Below are 13,668 nucleotides of genomic sequence, written 5' to 3'. Positions count from 1 at the left end.
TCAAGCAGAGGATTATAATGATATTGATTGTTTCTGTGTTTCACTTTGAAATAGTTCTTGCACTTGAATTTTACAGGCTGGGTGTTTAAAAAAAGCTTTTTTGCCTAAAAAGCTAAGTTTTCATGCATGTTGTTATGTAAAGGAGCAGACATTCTGCTGTGTATGTTCTCAGATTGCTTGGAAGGATACTCACTTGTCCCAGCTGATCTGTTTCTGGCACAAAAGCAAGAAACCCTCTGCTGCGTTTTTAGCATGGAGAATAAACAGGAAAGCACAGCTTTCATGTTGACCTCATGCTGGAACTTCCTCTGGTATTTGCATATTCTGTGAACTGAGACCCTGGAAGTACCCTGCTTCTTTTAATGGAAGTAGGATAGGATAGGGTAGGGTAGGATAGGATAGGATAGGATAGGATAGGATAGGATAGGATAGGATAGGATAGGATAGGATAGAGTAGAATAGAATAGAACAGAACAGAATTAACCAGGCTGGAAGAGACCTCTGAGATCATCAAGTCCAACCTATCACCCAGCACCATCTAATCAACCAAACCATAGCACCAAGCACCCCAGCCAGTCTCTTCCTAAACACCTCCAGTGATGGTGACTCCACCACCTCCCTGGGCAGCACATCCCAATGGCCAATCTCTCTCTCTATGAAGAATTTCTTCCTAACATCCAGCCTGAACCTCCCCTGGCACAGCTTGAGACTGTGTCCTCTTGTTCTGGTGCTGGTTGCCTGGGAGAAGAGACCAAGCCCCACCTGGCTACAACCTCCCTTCAGGTAGTTGCAGAGAGCAGTAAGTTCTCCCCTGAGCCTCCTCTTCTCCATGCTGAGCAATCCCAGCTCCCTCAGCCTCTCTTCTCGGTTCTTGTAATGTTTCAGCTAGCGAGATAGGGATTGTCTGAGCAGTGGGAGAATTCCTATTCCTATTCCTATTCCTATTCCTATTCCTACTCCTATTCCTATTCCTACTCCTACTCCTACTCCTATTCCTATTCCTACTCCTACTCTATGCTATTCTAATACCTGATTGCAACAGACTCTCCAAGCACTCTGCAAATGTCATTCAGCGTCACGTGCACGCAAGACGAAGCAGTACAGCGATGTAGATGCACAGCGTGTTTGGTTGTTATTTTGATGAGGCCTTGGGAAAGTCATTTTATTCTGTACCCTTGTCTTCTGTTTGCAGGGTTGTGGAGATAGCAGCCTGCCACTCAGCTCACACATCAGCTGCCAAGACCCAGAGCGGCCAGGTGTACATGTGGGGCCAGTGCCGCGGGCAGTCGGTGATCCTGCCCCACCTGACGCACTTCGCCTGCACGGACGACGTGTTCGCTTGCTTCGCTACCCCTGCTGTCATGTGGCGTCTCCTCTCAGTAGGTGAGAGCAAGGTCCAGTGTAGCAGCTGGGGCTGTAATCTCTGTGTGCTGGCCTGCATCAGGAACAGTGTGGCCAGCAGGAGCAGGGAGGTCATTCTGCCCCTGTACACTGCACTGGTTAGGCCTCACCTCGAGTCCTGTGTCCAGTTCTGGGCCCCGCAGTTTAGGAAGGAGGTTGACTTGCTGGAGCATGTCCAGAGAAGAGCAACAAAGCTGGGGAGGGGTTTGGAGCACAGCCCTGTGAGGAGAGGCTGAGGGAGCTGGGGTTGCTTAGCCTGGAGAAGAGGAGGCTCAGGGGAGACCTTCTTGCTGTCTACAACTACCTGAAGGGAGGTTGTAGACAGACGGATGTTGGTCTCTTCTCCCAGGTGGCCAGCACCAGAACAAGAGGACACAGTCTCAGGCTGTGCCAGGGGAGGTTCAGGTTGGATGTTAGGAAAAAGTTCTACACAGAGAGAGTGATTGCCCATTGGAATGGGCTGCCTGGGGAGGTGGTGGAGTCACCATCACTGGAGGTGTTCAGGAGGAGACTTGATGGGGTGCTTGGTGCCATGGGTTAGTTGTTTGGGTGGTGTTGGATTGGTTGATAGGTTGGACACGATGATCTTGAAGGTCTCTTCCAACCTGGTGTATTCTATGTATATATTCTATGTATATTCTATGTACCTTTGTGGTGATCAGTACAGAGTTCTGCTCCTGTGGCAGGATGGTTCTTGCTTTAAGGACAAGCAATGACTAAATCTAGTCCTTTTACCTAGGGTTTTTCCCTTCTTGTTAAGAAAGCAGGCTGCTTCAGCAGCTAAGAAGAGGCTGAACTAGATTGGTATGTTTACCATTGTACATCTGGAGAGAGCCCTGTTTTCCCATTGCACTGAGTGGTGTGTATTTCCTATATTTTGATGGAATAGAGTAGAATAGAATTAACCAGGTTGGAAAAGACCTCTGAGATCATCAAGTCCAACCTATCACCCAACCCCATCTCATCAACTAAACCATGGCACCAAGTGCCTCATCCAGTCTCTTCCTAAACACCTCCAGGGATGGTGACTCCACCTCCTCCCTGGGCAGCACATTCCAATGGCCAATCTCTCTTGCTGGGAAGAACTTCTTCCTCACCTCCAGCCTAAACCTCCCCTGGCACAGCTTGAGACTGTGTCCTCTTGTTCTGCTGCTGGTTGCCTGGGAGAAGAGACCAACCCCCACCTGGCTACAACCTCTCTTCAGGTAGTTGTAGAGAGCAAGGAGGTCTCCCCTGAGCCTCCTCTTCTCCAGGAGAAAGTTCTTCCCAGAAAGAGGAATTTGCCATTGGGATGTGCTGCCCAGGGAGGTGGTGGAGTCACCATCCCTGGAGGTGTTCAAGAGGGGATTGGACGTGGCACTTGGAGCCATGGTTTAGTTAGTCCTGAGGTGCTGGGTGCTAGGTTGGACTTGATGATCTCTCAGGTCTTTTCCAACCTTATTGATTCTATGATTCTTTTACTAAAGACAGAGATTAGCCTGAAGTGATCTGCTTCTGAATAAATCCTTGTCTTGTTTCATCCCACTGTCTCCATGCTCTAGTCTCTGTGATAGGTGTTAGTCTTGCCCTCTAGAGTGGTCTGATGGTTTTCCAGGTCTGTTGCCTATTGCTAGTAGTGGAGGGTATTTGAAAGACATCTCCCCAGTTTAAGTACCTTTCAAGCTCTTGATTTTTATGCTGTCTTTGCAAAGTGAGTGGAACAAGAGATGTGAGTTTTGTACCTGCATTTTAATTCCTCTTATGCCTGTGGGAGTTCTTCCCCTCTTACTCTCAGAATTCTACTTACTGAATATTGATTCAAAAGCATTAATTTGGGGGGCACTTGCAGTGTCCATTTTCCCTTCTCTGTCTTTTTCCCTTTGTACAGCTTTGAACCCTCTCTTTGTCCTTTTTATGTGTGTGTTTGTTTGTTTTGTTGCATGTTTTGTCTTGGTGAGGGCTAACTCCTCATGAAGGTGGTTGTCCTACTTCCAGTTATGATTGCTCTGCCAAAACAAGCCAACACAAGACTCGATCACTCAGGATTGGCTGTGGGGAAGTAGAAATCTGCAGGCTTTTTTTAAGGCAAGAATGTAAGGCATTTGGAGGGAAAGTTGATCTGCTGCATAGCTCCAGTTAAGCTGATGGCCTAGAAAACAAAATCACATGAGCAAATGGATGGGGATTAGAGCGTGGTTTAACTAGCCCTGATGAGAGACAGGTTGTGTGAATGATCCATGCATTAGAGAAGCCTTTTGTGGCACAAACAGGACATGCCTGTGACAGCAGCTTGTTAGAGCAGTGTGCTTTTTTAAGTGCCAACTGATTCAGCTGTCTGTAATGGTGAAGAGTAATTCCTGGGTTGTATATGGATGACCAACGTGTGGGCCTGTGGGACACAGGAGCCATCCTGTTCCAGTGGAAATCCCTTTCTTTTCCATACCTTGCTGCTTAGAAGCCAGGTGTTTTGAAACACCCTTTAGAGGTGCAACAACAGAAGCTTCACATAGTGGGTTACATGAAATTCTTTAAAACCTCAGAGCTCTTACTTCACCAGAAGCCTTAGCCTGCTTCTGCTGCCAGCCTTGTAAGACTTCCAGAGGCACAGAATGGGACCTCTGTAGGACCAGTGCCATAGCCTTTAATACAAAGAACTGCCAAAGAGCTGTGATATCTCATCTTTAATCCACTTCTGAAACTGCTAAGGTCCTGTGTCCTTGTTTGTACCAACCCCACATGATCTACTGTCTCTCATCTTCATCAGCACTGCTGTTGGATTTTGTGTTGTCCTAACTGACTAACAACCTGGTGTGAGTGATGTCGGTGAGCCCTGGCAAAGACCTCAGTCATACAACCTGCAGGCTATACCCAGTCTGCCAGCACAAGAAAGGGGCCAGCTGCTGAGATGCTTCCTTTTTCTTTAGGCTCAGATCACACTGTGGCTGAAGTACTGTACACTGTGTCTCAGGTGAGTTGCAGCTGAGGCTGTAGACTCACTCCCATTACCTGGAGACCAGTCAGCAGGTCGAGGTTGCAGACCTGAGCTGAGCCAGCACTAGTGCTGGCAGTTTCACAGGTGGTGCCCAGGAGGAGCATGAGAAAGGAACTTCTCTAGGTACTCTCCTTGGTGCTCTGCTACCTTTGTGCAGTGAGCTGAATCACACAGAATCAGAGAGTGTTATAGGTTGGAAGGGATCTCCAGAGATCATCCAGTCCAAGCCCTCTGCCAAAGCAGGATCACCCAGGGTAGTCCACGCAGGAATGCAGCTGGGTGGGTTTTGAAAGTCCCCAGAGAAAGAGACTCCACAGCCCCACTGTGCAGCCTGTTCCAGTGCTCTGTCACCCTCACTGTAAAGAAGTTTCTCCTTATGTTGTGGTGAATCCTCTGTGTTCAAGTTTGCATCCATTGTGCCCTGTCTTATTACTGCACACCCCCAAAAAGGGCTGGGCCCTCTCCACTTGGCACTCACCCCTCAGATATTTATAGACTCCTCTCTCAGTCTTCTCAAGACTGAGAGAGGTTTCTCAGTCTGTCTTCACAGGGGCCATGCTGAAGTCCCCTAATCATCCCTGTGGCTCATCCTTGTGAAATGGGAACCACTGCTGCCTTTGGCTTTTGTAGAGCCAACAGGAAAGGGTGTTGGATGAATTCATTCTTACCACTTTGCCATTTAAGCCAACAGAGCTGCCCCATTCTCTTTGGCATGCTCTTAGCTGATCTGCTAGCCTTAGTTACTGATGTGTGTGTTCCATTTAAGATGTTTAATCCAGTTGGAATTGTTTGTTTGTTTTGAAACTGCAGAGCATGAGGACTTTTTAACGGTGGCAGAGTCCCTGAAGAAAGAGTTTGACAGTCCTGAAACCTCAGACCTGAAGTTCCGTGTGGATGGGAAATACATCCACGTCCACAAAGCTGTCCTGAAGATCAGGTAGTGATCATGTTTCACAGCTCTTCTTTCTACAGAATAACCTTGTAGTGTCACACCTCAAGGGGGAAGGAGAAAGTGAAAGATAGGGAGGAAGCCCTCAACCTGTACTATGCAGCATCTGAGTATCCACAGCCACTTTGAATGGGCTGTGAAAGGAGCTGGATCAAAAGTCGTGGCTTAAAATGGTCCATGTCCAGTTTTCACCAAGCCTACCCAGGGTAGGATCTTCTGTTAAGTGTCTGATTGCAATGTACACACAGATGTTTCTGCAGCACAGCTCAAATGAAGAGCTTTATCTTTCTGCCTAAGGATAATGCTGCCCACAGTATTGGAAACTGGGATGTGGACCACTGGCTGTGATGGGGTTTGGCAAAATCATAGTATCATAGTATCAGTCAGGGTTGGAAGGGACCACAAGGATCATCCAGTTCCAACCCCCTTGCTATGGACAGGGACACCCCACACTAAGACCAGGCTGGATGAGGCTCTGGCCAGCCTGATCTAAACACTTCCAGGGCTGGGGCCTCAACCACCTCCGTGGACAACCCATTCCAGGGCTTCACCACTCTCCTGGGGAAGAACTTCCTCCTCACCTCCAGCCTCAATCTCCCCACCTCCAGCTTCATTCCATTCCCCCTAGTCCTATCACTGTCTGAGATCCTGAGCAGTCCCTCCCCAGCCTTCTTGTAGGCCCCTTTCAGATCCTGGAAGGCCACAATGAGGTCACCTGGGAGCCTTCTCTTCTCCAGACTGAACAGCCCCAACTCCTTCAGTCTGTCCTCACAGGAGAGCTGCTCCAGCCCTCTGCTCATCCTCGTGGCCCTTCTCTGGACCCCTTCCAGCACCTCCAGATCCCTCTTGGAATAGGGGCTCCAGAACTGGAGGCAGGACTCCAGGTGGGGTCTCCCCAGAGCTGAGCAGAGGGGGAGAGTTACATATATTATATACCTGTGACTGTTGCAGAGTGCCCCAGGAAAGTATTGCAGGAGGGCTGGGATGTAGCATTCATGTGTTCATATAACGGTGTGCCAGATGATGTCTTTGTCTCTTAGGTGTGAACACTTCAGAACCATGTTCCAGTCATACTGGAATGAGGATATGAAGGAAGTGATAGAAATAGACCAGTTTTCCTACCCTGTGTATCGTGCCTTTCTTGAGTACCTGTACACAGACAGTGTTGACCTCCCGCCGGAAGATGCAATAGGTACTGCTTACAGTCCAGCTGTGTCACAGAGCAGCACCCAAAAGCTGAGGTGGGGACCCAGAAGAAGTCTGTTAGTACAGGCTTCCAGTCTAGCCTGCAGTGCATTTTACTGCTGATTGATGAAGCTGTCATTAAAATAGCTGTTGTGGCAAACTACAGCAGAAGTGTTGCCTAGAAGTAAGCTCTGGGCAGTGTTTTCCATCTTGGGAGAGAAACTCTTTCTGTGGGTTGCAATGCTTGCATATTTTTCCTACACTGAGTCTGTTCTTGTTTATAATATCCAAGAGGATAATAGGATAATATGCAAGAATCCCTGCAGGTCTAATAGGGGAAACTTGGCCAGCAAAGTGCAAGCTGTAATCCAAGCAGGGCTTTTTCCAAGGGCAGCCTTTGCTCGTGCTGTGGCACTCGTTCTGTGGCAGCAGCACCACTTGCAAGCAGTTAGCTATGCAGCTCCATGGAAGAGCTTGCCTGTCTGCAGAGATTAAGATGATTGCAGCATGAGGTATTAAGAGGCCTCTCTTCCTGTGTAATGGTGAAATACATTTCTCTGAGTAGCAACCTGCTTGCATTGTTGCATGTCACAGAGCACTGCACGTAGAACCCAGCTGCAGTCTGTGCTCCAGGAGCACAGAGTGCTGTTGAAGGACCAGAGGCTGCTAAAACAGGCTAATAAGATGCTCTTTGAATTGCAGGGCTTTTGGACCTGGCTACTTCATACTGTGAAAACAGACTGAAAAAACTCTGTCAGCACATTATCAAGAGAGGAATTACTGTGGAAAATGCATTTTCATTGCTCTCTGCTGCTGTCAGATACGATGCAGAGGTAAACTTCTACACTTCAGTGCCTTAAATAGTTGGCTGCTTTCTGACAGACTGTGGAGAAAAAGTAGCCCTTTGTGTTCTCATACAGGCTCTCACTTACTAGCAGATAATACTGGTGCCCACTTCTAGAGGTTTAGAATGTTGGACTGTGTTTGCCATGAGAGGTAAATAGACCTTTTTGGAGGGGGTTTCCCCACAAACCAGTACTGGGAAGGTGATATCTAAAGATTACTTTAGTCCCAGGCTGAGACTTGGTGTCTGTAAATGTTTGCCTTGCTTGGTTTCATGGTAAAAGGTTATGATGCTTTGCCAAGCTTCATGAATTCCTGTTTCTGTGGAGGTGAAAGAAAAACAAAGGTAACAAAAAGCTCCTGAAAGATGCAAACACTAACTCTGAAATGAGGGTTTCATTGCAAAACAAACCCCATAGCATTATGGAAAGCAGTCTCATCAGCCCTGAGCTGATCATCTGTAAGGTTGTGTGTGGTGTGCAGTGCCACAGGATGGTAGGTTTGAGAGTTGAGTGCACTTGAGGTGGGGTTTTTGTGGTTGGCAGGCTGGTTTTCTGTTGGCTGGTTTTGGTCTGTTTTGGCTACACTACACTTCCAGTCTCTATGGTATGCTAATGCAGTGGCAGGATAGGGCCAGGGGAGGCTTGAGGTGAGGAGAAAGTTCTTCACAGAGTAATTGGCCATTGGAATGTGCTGCCCAGGGAGGTGGTGGAGTCACCATCCCTAGAGGTGTTCAAACAAGGACTGGATGTGGCACTTGGAGCCATGGTTCAGTTAGTCCTGAGGTGTTGGGTGACAGGTTGGACTTGATGATCTCTGAGTCTTTTCCAACCTGATGGATTCTATGATTCTGTGACCTGCTTTGTGGTCCTGATAAATGTTGAAGACAAGCCATGTGTGAGAAGAGGGGCAGGCAAGTGAAACTTCTGTGCTGTGCAGTGTCTGGCCTTACTGCTAGGTCTCTAACCTGCTGCTTTGGGAACTAATGGGGAAGTGCTCCTGGCTTGGCTTGGGCTGTGTGTATGTGGCACAGTATCTGTGCACCATGTCTGCAGCTTGGTGTTTGGTTAGCTTTTAACTTGCTGCTTATGCTTGCAAAGCAACTTTCATCGACTCAATAAGGTTGGAAAAGACCTCAAAGATAATCAAGTCCAACCTGTCACCCAAGACCTCATCACCACTAAGCCATGGCACCAGTTTTGGCTCTCAGTAAATCAGCTTAGTGTTTTTCCTTCTATTTAATATCCAGAAATGGGCATACAGGAGCCCTAACGTGTTCCAGAGCCCTGCAGTGTGCTTGTTTGATGCACTTTTACCCAAAGGGCTGTGTTAGTGCCTGAGTTGTGGCTTCAGCTCTACTGTGAGTACCAATTTCTTTGGTGGGAGTTAATGGGAAACAGGAAGATTTCCAGGGTTTAGCCTTTGAAGATTGTTTGCTGGTGGGTCTTCAGTGTGTGCATCTAAAGGGTGGGGGAAAGCCAGTTCCTATGCCTTGGCTATACCTCACTAGCTAAACAGAACTAGAAATAGTTAGACCTCTAGGCATGAGTAGAGTAGAGTAGAGTAGAATAGAATAGACCAGACCAGGTTGGAAAAGACCTTTGAGATCATCAAGTCCAACCTCTCACCCAGCACCATCTAATCAACTCAACCATGGCACCAAGTGCCCCATCCAGTCTCTTCCTAACCACCTCCAGGGATGGTGACTCCACCACCTCCCTGGGCAGCACATTCCAATGGCCAATCTCTCTTGCTGGGAAGAATTTCTTCCACGTGCCACCTCCAGTAGCTCACTTGAAGGACTGTGCCTCTGGAAGGCAGCAGTTAAAACAAGCTGCTTCACCAGTTTAAAGTACCTTCAGTACCTGACCATCTCCTGTCCTTTCTTTTGGTGACTGAGCTGAAGTGCCTGCAGTTAGGCCAGCTCTGTCTTTGTAGTGTAGCATTCCAACTAATAACTGGATGTACTTTGTGCCTTTATTCACTGCAGTCCATAGTCAATCTAGATTGCTGGGAGTGCCTCCACTGCAGAGCAAACTCAGCCTTTGTTCACTCAGAACTGAAAAATCATCCAGAGTTACTGACCAGTACTATTTCTGTTTGTTGTATGGAACTTGGACTATGATTTAAAGCAAACAAGCAAATAAAGCAGTGCCAAATGTTGTCACATTTTGTTTTGTTTGGAATTTTGTTTCAAGCAGTGGTTTGTTGTGTTTCTTAAGAGCAAAAAGCAAAGCAAGCCATCAGTGTTCAGTTCTAATGAGCTTGTCTCTCTTTGTTGCACAGATGCCACACAAGCCAAGATCTGCAGCTTCAGAAAGCCTGGCTTTAGGGCCAGGATGTGTTTAATATTGTTGCTGGGTCAAGAGCTCTCACTGGCACACAGTTGCTCTAGCTCTCAGTATTGACCTTAAGTGAAAAGCATTGAGTATTAATCAGTCTTTCAACACCTCAGGTGGCTTAAAGAGCTCTGCAGATTGGTTGTGCTTCACTGCAGTGCCCAGTGCTGCTGAGCAGCTGAGGAAGGCTGTGCCCTCTCCTAAGTGCTAGGCTACCAACTTAGAATACAGAAAGGAGAAGGAGCAGGCAGTTGCTGTTCTGTAAGGGCTGCAGCAGCCTCCTTAGGGCAGCTTAGATCTGCACTACAAAGAGTCAATTTCCTCCTCGAAAGAGGAGCTGGGAACAAACAGTCCGAGTGGGAAGCATCCTGTGGTCAGCCTTACCTTGACAGTGCCTGTGTCTTGTTTTTTTAGTCATCCCTTCCCTGTGACATCATGGGGGTGCAATGATGACTGTGAGGCTTTCCTAATCATTGCATGGAAAGCACTTCCAAAGAGGCTCAGATACCTGCAGGAATTACTGTGCTGCACTGTGCTGCAGTACTTTGTGACTCCTTCTGGGGACCCCTGTGTAACACTGTGTGTAACACTGAGCCTGTTGAAGGCCTTCTGCCTAAGCTTTGCTTTAAAGCTACCCAGTTGGCACACACTTGCATTGGGTGTGATGGTGTGCAACTTCCAGGCTTTGGCTCAGACCTTAACAAAGCAGCAGGTCAAGCTACCTTGCATGCAGGGTTTGTATTATGGAACAAACCAGCTGCATTTCCTAACTCCACACAGCCTTCGGGGTGTCATCACTTGCAGTGGGTGTTCCTAGCTGGCAGTGAACGCAGCTGAACCTCCAGTGGAAACCCTTCCTCTGTATGTATTGCTCAGAACAGCTGCTTTTTGGTGACTGCAGCTGTGCAGTAGGAACCAATTGTGATTACTTTCCCCCCCCTGGTAACCATCTGGCATGGGTAGAATCCTTCCCTCTGTGTGGGGGGGGGGAGGGGAGGGACGTTGAACGCCGTTGGGTCAGTGTGTGTGTGCCAAGTTCTCTGCCAGAAATAAAGCACAGCCAGGAATTTGTGGCTGCATGTGTGTGTCAGTGATGAAAGCAGAGGTGGGGTTGTTTTCATTGAATTTTGTTTCTTTTCTGTCTAGGACTTAGAGGAGTTCTGCTTTAAGTTTTGTGTCAACCACTTGACGGAGGTGACGCAAACCACAGCGTTCTGGCAGATGGACGGGCCCCTGCTAAAGGAATTCATTGCTAAAGCCAGTAAATGTGGAGCCTTTAAGAACTGAGATGAGGCTGTAAGTTACAGGGGCTGGTAGGGGGGGGTTGCAGGTACAGTAGGGCTGTCACAATCGTACTGGCAAAAGCAAGTGTCACCTGGTCTCTATCAGAAGATGTGGAAAGGCCACAGTGAAAACAAACATCTTGTCTGCTCGAGGGTGAAGTGGTGTGAGAATGGGAGGCAAAGCATCAGCTTGCTTCCAGCAAACCTGGATGGGGGAACCAGCTCCACATTTCAGGTGGAGAGAGGACACACTGCAGTGTGCAAAGGATGCCAGCTGGTGGCCAGGACTTGTCTTTTTAGCTTAGGAAATCTTGGTTCTAGCACCACCTGTTAATGTTTTCTGTTTACTTCGGGGGGTTGGAGAATAGTCTGACCTGAGCCACTGAATCATGTCACCTAAATCATGAGCTCCCTGTGATTATAGGGAGGCAAATGGCATGGATATCTCACTGCAGTTGCATGGCTGTGAAGGAAATTGGCCATTTGCTGTGTGTAATTCACCAAGTGTAGGCAGGGTGCAAAAATAACACATCCTTGCCTAAGCAAGGAGCTCTGAAGAAAGGGGTGGCAAGCAAACCCAACTGGGAGTAAATCTTCATGTCTGAATATACTTCAAGTTGTAAGATGTGCTGTGTGTAATCTGTTCAAGCATATTCATCATGGCTAATGGAGAAAATGCCCTCTTCACTGACTGCAGATGCCGTTGGTTCCCTTGGAGGGGAAGGGATGCACTGCTCTGAGAGTGAGGGGTTTGCTGCTTCTCAATGTTGTTAAAATTCAAAGCACATGTAATAAATGTCACTTTTTGTATACCTGCTCACTAGCAAACTTCTTTGGGCTCTTGAGAAAGTCACAGGCTGTAGATGTTGAGCACAGCATGCAAGGTGCTGTATAAAAACCAAACAGCAACCCACCCACCACCAAACAAAGCCCAAACCAACCCAGCCCTACAGATTATGTATTACTGAGTCTTACTCATTTCAGTGTGCTTGACAAATACACATGGGCTCAACAGAGCACAGAATTAACCAGGTTGGAAGAGACCTTCAAGATCATCGTGTCCAACCTATCATCCAACACCACCCAATCAACTAACCCATGGCACCAAGCACCCCATCAAGTCTCCTCCTGATCACCTCCAGTGATGCTGACTCCACGACCCCCCTGGGCAGCACATTCCAATGGCCAATCTCTCTTTCTGTGTAGAATTTCTTCCTAACCTCCAGCCTAAACTTCCCCTGGTGCAGCTTGAGACTGTGTCCTCTTGTTCTGGTGCTGGTTGCCTGGGAGAAAAGACCAACCCCCAGCTGGCTACAACCTCCCTTCAGGGAGTTGTAGAGAGCAAGAAGGTCTCCCCTGAGCCTCCTCTTCTCCAGGCTAAGCAACCCCAGCTCCCTCAGCCTCTCCTCACAGGGCTGTGCTCCAGACCTCTCCCCAGCTTTGTTGCCCTTCTCTGGACACCTTCCAGCAAGTGAACCTCCTTCCTAACCTGAGGGGCCCAGAACTGGACACAGGACTCAAGGTGTGGCCTAACCAGTGCTGAGTCCAGGGGCAGAATGAGAGAGCCATTGGAATGTGCTGCCCAGGGAGGTGGTGGAGTCCCCATCCCTGGAGGTGTTCAGGAGGGGACTGGATGTGGCACTTGGTGCCGTGGTCTAGTCAGGAGGTCTGTGGCAACAGGTTGGACTTGATGATCTTTGAGGTCTCTTCCAACCTTGGTGATACTGTGATACTGCTGGCCACACTGTTCCTCAGTTCCAGCAAAGAACAAACCTATGTGCAGGCACTGATTTAGCCCCTGGTCATTCCCATCTGTGGATTTGGGTTTCTTTCTCTGAGTCATCCCTCTGTGACTGCAGCCTTGCAGCAGGTCAGTACAGCCACACACACCTGCTCCTTGTATTGGGTCTTCAGCTGAGAACCTGGAACTTGAAGTATTAGGTTTAACTGCAGGTCTAATTTGGTCTCTAGGTCTGGCAAAGCCTGGAATTTAGTCCTGGTGATTGAGGCCAGGGAGCACAGCATTAGGAGGTCAGCCTGGGATGGTCTGCCAAAACACTTCCAAACGTGTCATCAGTGTTTCTGATCACCAGCCTGGCTTCTGCTGCAAGCTCTGGGCTAAAGGGCTAGCTTGGCAGGGATGCCTGAACAGAAATGGTCAGGACTTGTCCTCAAAGCTTCTCTGAAGCTTTTCAGTCATGCAGTTTGTTGCTGCACAGAAACAGAGCTCATGGGAGCCTTTATGCCTTTCCCATGACAGCAGAGTTGCATTTCTTTGTTCCCTCACAACAGGATAACCCATGCTCCATGTCAATAGTTTTGGGTTAGGTGGGAGTTTTCTAGGCTGAATGACTGAGTGGCATGTGAGTCCTTGGCTCAGGCAGTAAACTGGTTGTGTTTCTGGTCCTGCACAGCCAGCAGGCCTGAGCTGTGTAATCAGGTAAAAATACTAGTGGTGTGTTCTGGGGGCAAAGCTAACAGCTCTGCCCCAAGATCTGAGGCTCTGGAAGCTGGTGTTCAGTGCTTGCTTATCTCCACCTTCATACAGGACAATCTCAAGCTATGAATAGTCAGGGAGAGTACAGCTGCTTTAAGAGGCTGGGGCTGCATCCTCTCATGAGCTGGGTCTGATGTTGATTAGGAGAGTGGCTGAGGCAAGGTGTGGTAAATGGTGCAAAGATGCTGCAGCAGCTGATC

At 48.3% G+C, this 13,668-nt stretch overlaps 1 protein-coding gene across 1 annotated transcript in view; it reads left to right on the top strand.

Annotated features, from left to right (window-relative positions):
* Positions 1-11,134, top strand: part of RCBTB1 (RCC1 and BTB domain containing protein 1) — a 31,267-nt gene extending 20,133 nt beyond the window's left edge. Inside the window, exons 8-12 of the mRNA XM_009907023.2 lie at positions 1,193-1,383; positions 5,183-5,309; positions 6,362-6,513; positions 7,209-7,339; positions 10,835-11,134. Coding sequence (XP_009905325.1) covers positions 1,193-1,383; positions 5,183-5,309; positions 6,362-6,513; positions 7,209-7,339; positions 10,835-10,975 — 742 coding nt within the window. The 3' untranslated portion in view covers positions 10,976-11,134. The remainder of the gene's footprint in view (positions 1-1,192; positions 1,384-5,182; positions 5,310-6,361; positions 6,514-7,208; positions 7,340-10,834) is intronic.
* The last annotated feature ends 2,534 nt before the right edge of the window (positions 11,135-13,668 follow it).

The sequence above is a fragment of the Dryobates pubescens genome, chromosome 7 (assembly GCF_014839835.1).
Source record: "Dryobates pubescens isolate bDryPub1 chromosome 7, bDryPub1.pri, whole genome shotgun sequence".
Taxonomy (NCBI): domain Eukaryota; kingdom Metazoa; phylum Chordata; class Aves; order Piciformes; family Picidae; genus Dryobates; species Dryobates pubescens.
This window is presented reverse-complemented; position numbering and strand designations above follow the sequence as displayed.